Source organism: Cherax quadricarinatus, chromosome 4 (assembly GCF_038502225.1).
Source record: "Cherax quadricarinatus isolate ZL_2023a chromosome 4, ASM3850222v1, whole genome shotgun sequence".
In the NCBI taxonomy this organism is placed as follows: Eukaryota; Metazoa; Arthropoda; class Malacostraca; order Decapoda; family Parastacidae; genus Cherax; species Cherax quadricarinatus.
This window is the reverse complement of record NC_091295.1, coordinates 76,183,957-76,189,935: the sequence shown is the minus strand read 5'-3', so window position 1 is coordinate 76,189,935 and position 5,979 is coordinate 76,183,957. Positions and strand designations below refer to the sequence as shown.

The window sequence follows — 5,979 nt, the reverse complement described above, 5'->3', positions numbered from 1 at the left end:
GCTGTTTTCTTCTCGTCCATCGTTTTCCATACACTAATACAATTTTATGGTCTCTGTAAGCCATGATCCATGACTGCACAATTTCTGCCAATATCACATTTTCTTCTCACTGTTCACTTTATCTGTGCCACTGTAACCTACTTTCTTTTACGTTTAACCTTCAATGAGCTCCCCAGACAGTCCCACGTTATTATGAAGGAAGAATCCAGACAACAAAATATATTTCATAAAAATCTTCAGTATTAGCAACAATAACCTACTGATTTAAAAACACCTCAGCACAAACCTTATATATATATATATATATATATATATATATATATATATATATATATATATATATATATATATATATATATATATATATATATGTATGTATATATATATATAATCAAACAAATAAGGTCCGATAAATGTTTCATATAGTTTTATTACATCTTTTCACAACTTTTTTTTTTTTTATAAAAGAACGTAGCCACTTTCATTAACAATATATAAACTCACAGAACGAACAAGGAATGACCTTCCATCCCACCAGTTTTCTCTTGTTTTCTGGTATATGAAGGTGAGGCTGTGCTGGAATCCGACAGACAAGTGTGACCTCTGTACCGAGGAGATGAAGTCATCCAGCCCTCTCCTCCAGCCTTGGATGCTGGTGGTGACAAGGGAGTGAGAGCCTCAGTAGCAGGGTACGTCGGCTGGAGTCACTTGTCAGGTTGCCAGTGTGGATGTAAAGGTGATTTTCGACTTATTTACAGATGGTTGTTGATGAGGGCGCGTGTAGTGATGCTGCTGGTCCAGAAGGGTTTTAACCTATAACGGGAAATACCAGAGTCAGTACAACCAACATGGTTTAGCTAATTTCTTATGTTTAAGACATCTGAACTTAATGTTGGTAATTAAGTCTGCAAGTTACCTGTACATTTATAATCAAGAAAACTTACACAACTCTTGTCGTATATACATCAAAACAAACATCTCTGTGTCATAATTTTTTGTTGTTACCTGTCTGTAGGTATTACAGAAGATTTAACTTTTGAAGGTGTTGACCTTCTAATAGACAACAATATTTTGGGTCTCCTCAAAAGTGAGGAATCTTTGTTTAAGGTTTTAAATACACAGATTATAAAGGAAGGGTAAACAGTGTTTCTTCTCAAGTTTAATGAACTCTGTGTAGTTCAATAAATACATAATGAAAACTTGAACAATGAAACGTATTATTTTTATTAATATTATACACAAAAATATGCTTCTAACCAGTGGAGGTCATATAGTAATTAGAAAGGCATTTTTTCTTTTACAGAGATAAAATCTAAAGTAGAGAGTAGTGGGTGGATCTTATAAGAAAGAGCCTACCTAGAGTAAAATAAATGCTAATGGCTAAATTGTAGAATTGATAACGCAAAAAATAAATTGTAATAGACCAATATTTAATGGACTATTATTTAAGCCTAGACGAACGATGTGCTACTGTCTTGCAAACATTACGACATATGAAAACACGTCCTAGCGTTTTCCAGCCGTACCGGAGATTCGAACTCCGGACCTCAGTGTGTGAGCTGAGTGCGCTAGCGATCGAACTACGGGACACCATATTGAAAAGACTCCATAATAAAAAGACAACTGCATTGAAGGTCTTCATTTGTACAACATTTCATCCAGAACAGCTGTATAGTCCTTGTGGCTTAGCGCTTCTTTTTGATTATAATAATAATAAATTCATTCAGAACAGATTTTTCTATATCTTTCCAACGCTTAAAAAGCCAAATGTTGGGTGAAACATTGTACAAATAATTTCATTACAATCTTTATCGCCACCTGACCCCTTCATGATGGACAAAACTGCATAAATTTATTTAAAACTTTCTTGAAGGCAACCAGTGAAGCAGCAAGTAGGTAGGTCAGATTTACCTTGGTAAAGAAGTCATGGAGACAGGTATCGGGTGAGGATCAGAGCCACCCAGCAGCCATGTGGCGGTTAACTGGCTGGATGCCAGGCAGGCGTGGCTGCTGTACCGACCCGTTGGCTGGGGGTCCACCTAACACCAGAGGCTCCGAGGATTCGCTCACGGCCAAGGGTGGTAGAGATCCACTGCCTGACGAGGGCGAGGTGGCAGCAGGAGTAGGCTCTGTGACGTTGGTGGAAGTGGTGACTAACCGAGGCCACTGTGGATAGGGTGGGGGAGGCTCCGTCTCAGTGGATGAGTGGGAAGGACTACTGCTACTGGCGCCTGCTACTACCGACTGATCAAAGCTCACAGAGTTCTTGGGCGGCCTCTTGGTAGTGTCGTGTTGTTGGCTCACTAATGCTGCAGCGTCCAGGCGCATCCTGCTGCTCACCCCTGACCCGGGCCGCTCTTGTCTTGTCCCCTCCAGCGAGGCGTCACCTCCCCTGAGAATTCCCGGTGGCAGGTTTTGCAGGGGCGTCGGGATCTCGGCTCCACAGCGAGCGTCCTCTGAATCCCCGTTGATCTCGTTGCCAGGATCGGAGGAGAGCGACTCGTCGGAGCGGGACCTGGATAATAACTTTTTTACTTTGGCATTCTTAGCGGCCTCGACTAGCGTGCCCCAACGCTTCTTGTTGGTCGGGCGACCCAGCCGTGCCTCCGCCAGTCGCGCCAGCCGCGCAAGTTTGTTTTGCGGGGATCGCTTGACGGCGACCTCCGCCACCTGCAGAGACCAGGGCATACAGGTCATCCGGGGCACATGGCCCACACACAGCCAAGAACAAGACAAAACTCCCACCTCAAAATAAATGATTGTTTCAATATATATATATATATATATCTTCTGTTGAAAGAGATGCAGTGATCACTATATCCATATTTCACACACACACACGCACACAGTGAAAATTAAGTATAAAATCTTGCGACATAAGAACACTAATAAAAAAAATGACACAGAGAGGAAAGGTAGCTGCTATGGGTAGAAGGGTTGGTTGAGGGAGTTGTTAGTGGGTGAGGCATTAAGCTGGGCACATCTCCACTGGTAGAGGATAGATTAGTGGGGTGTGGGCTAGACCTTGCCCCACCTGCCTGCCTGCAGACATACACATTAACAATATAAATTGCGGCACCTTGGCTTAGGGGAGCGACAGTAAACACTCGTGGGAGGCTCGACGGTGGTGGTGGTGTGAGAGGAGAGATGACATAAACAGCAATTTGATTGAGGGATTTCAGATTTGTTATTATTGAATGGGGAATCATAGCTTTACTTACAATCTTAATATGTGAGGTGGTTATTCTGAAAGAAAATTATGTTTGGAATTATTTAGTAAGTGTTATTGGGGGATCTATAATATATCGATATTTAGCCATATAGTGATTCAAGTGAGACCTGCGAGATAGCATGCGTAAGTATACCACTTCCGTCGCATTATGTCACAAACCTTCCTCAGGTCGCGTTTCTTACCTCCACCGTCGCAGGCAGGACCATCGAAGTTCCTAGACTGAGGCTAGTACTTATAGAGTTAACGCCCAGGTTGAATCCTTTCATGAGTCTTCTCTCCTTCTGTCGGTTCTTCTTGCCTCCGGTACCTAGAGTAGTAGTCCATATAAAATTAGAATAAACCATTTTCTCTTATCACGAAGTTGACAATTTTCTTTGGATATTTTAAGGGGAGATTCTAATATTTTTTATTTATATGATAAGGGCTCTACTTTTAAAGTGTGGTACATATGAATTTACAAATAACAGGAAGAAAGATATGAGAATAGTGCTGATTTAAATTAGGAAATATTAATAAATTCATCTAGGAGGTGTACAGGCACGCCACATGCAAAATAAGAGACAATTCATCCGTCTTGAGTAATATAAGAACAATTATCATCACATTAATCATGAGCATTAACTATGACCATTGTCAACTACCGTCACTTTTAGCCAAAAAAAAAAACTCTCCTTGTTATTATTTTGAAACCAGTAATTACAGCACTGCATCTCACAAGAAATAAGAGTGACCAGTCTGAGGCCTATAAACTACAAGAGATCTTGATAAAAAATATCCTCAAATCCAATTTTTAATACAAACAGTGGCTAAAAATCTGAATATTTTTTTTTTTTGTAAATTTATCGTTGTCCTCATACTCCTTTTTTTTTAGCCACTATATAAAATTTTGGAGGGTAGTGAAGTGTTAGATCTAGTAGACGGAACAGTAGTGTGGAGCACCGCTGGTATATGCTAATACCAACCGTGGCAGTGAAAATACTGACTGATAAGGAGCAGCAGTGAAGGGCATACTGAGGTGTATACCTTGTGTCTTGTTTGGTATACACCCACTGTGGTGTATACCTTGTGTCTTGTATGGTATACACCCATTCTGGTATGTTATCTACTTTAATAATTTATGTAATACACTGTGTAGCAAACATACAGTGTATTCTACATTAATTAGGTGACATTTTATGTATGCAAATAACCCATACACAGGACAGAAAAAAGCTTATGATAACGCTCCGGTCTGTCTTTGACTGTTGGACTGAAGCATTGTCATAAACCTCTCTCTCCTATGTGCGGGTTATTTGTGTACTGTTCCAGTCATGGTATTGTGCCTTTTTCTTCTTTATTTCACGTATGTGTTGTAGTCGTCATAGATCGGCATTACAGTAGATCCCCAATGTACGACGTTCCTAAAAATTCATTGCAAGTCGAAAATTTGTACTTGGAACCAATTTTTCCATAAGAAACAATGTAAACTAGATTGATGCGTTCCTGAACCCTAATTTCCCTTATCTACTTTCATTTAATTTTTCCCCCACAAGAATTTTTACCCAGTCACTGATTTTCAATATGCTTTCTCAAATGCATATACAACAAAACACTACTTCTGTGATGTTTACGTATTACTTAAATACTGCACTAAATTAAATAATTAGCACAACTTTGTGTACAGTACTGATCCCAAATGTTGATCTTTTCTTGTGTCATACTGCTCACTGGGATGGGTATTTTTCCCTTATTTTGGGTTTATAAGTGCTCCCTAACTTTATAAGTGTGAGTCACTTGTTCATAAGTATTTAAGTGGTTGCAGAATGCCACTGAATTAAGTGAAAAATATTTGCCATGCGGAACATCATAAGTTGGGGTTCTATAGTGTATGCCATGCATACCATGTTGTATAGTAAATACCACTTGTTTCGTATATACAGTGAATGTGATGCATTGAATATACACTGTGTGGTGTGTTGTATATGCACATCCCATATGTAGTAGTGTATAAACACCCAATGTATAATGATGTTATACATTCAGTGTATGATCTGAATGCATCCACTGCATTATGTTGTACAAGAATCCAGTGTATTGTATCATATATACACCCTATATGTTGTGTTGCATATATACCCTCTGTGTTATGTTGTCGTATATACATATAATGCATTATACAATAGATGCATCCAGTGTGTTGCACATGAAATATATTATATGCCTTGTGTTGCATATACATCATATGTACCAAGCTGCATCAACACCCTTAGTGTTATATGGACTATTTTTCATGTTGAAAGCTATGTTGCAACTCATCCCAGTAACAACAATGTTTTCCAGTGCACTTCATTGTGTATAACAATGCACGATGCAAATAATGCATACGTTAGTGCATGATGTCAACAATGCGTACATTAGTGCACGACGTAAATAATGTATACGTTATTGCATGATCTAAACACTGATTCATACTGTTAGCTCAGTCACTGTTACAATGAGATCTACCTATTAGGTTAAAGTTTTATAACAAGTTAATTTAATAATATTTTAAGGTTGTTGAGGTTAGGTTATGTTAGATGAGGTTAGGTTAGGTTAGGTTAAGTTAATGTTAAATGAATATGATTTCCGTAATTAATTAAAAATAAAACAATCACAAAAACTGATAAGATTATCCTGTAGTAACAAGGATATATACATAAAAAGTTTATATATATATATATATATATATATATATATATACATTAATATATATATATATATATATATAT

At 38.4% G+C, this 5,979-nt stretch overlaps 1 protein-coding gene across 1 annotated transcript in view; it reads right to left on the bottom strand.

Moving 5' to 3' along the window:
* Nucleotides 1-413: 413 nt before the first annotated feature.
* LOC128684334 (transient receptor potential-gamma protein-like) overlaps nt 414-5,979 on the bottom strand; it is a 121,940-nt gene continuing 116,374 nt past the window's right edge. Inside the window, exons 9-11 of the mRNA XM_070098376.1 lie at nt 3,415-3,539; nt 1,912-2,670; nt 414-813 (exon numbers count right to left, since the gene is read on the bottom strand). Of these exons, the coding sequence (XP_069954477.1) occupies nt 1,951-2,670; nt 3,415-3,539 (845 nt within the window). The 3' untranslated portion in view covers nt 414-813; nt 1,912-1,950. The remainder of the gene's footprint in view (nt 814-1,911; nt 2,671-3,414; nt 3,540-5,979) is intronic.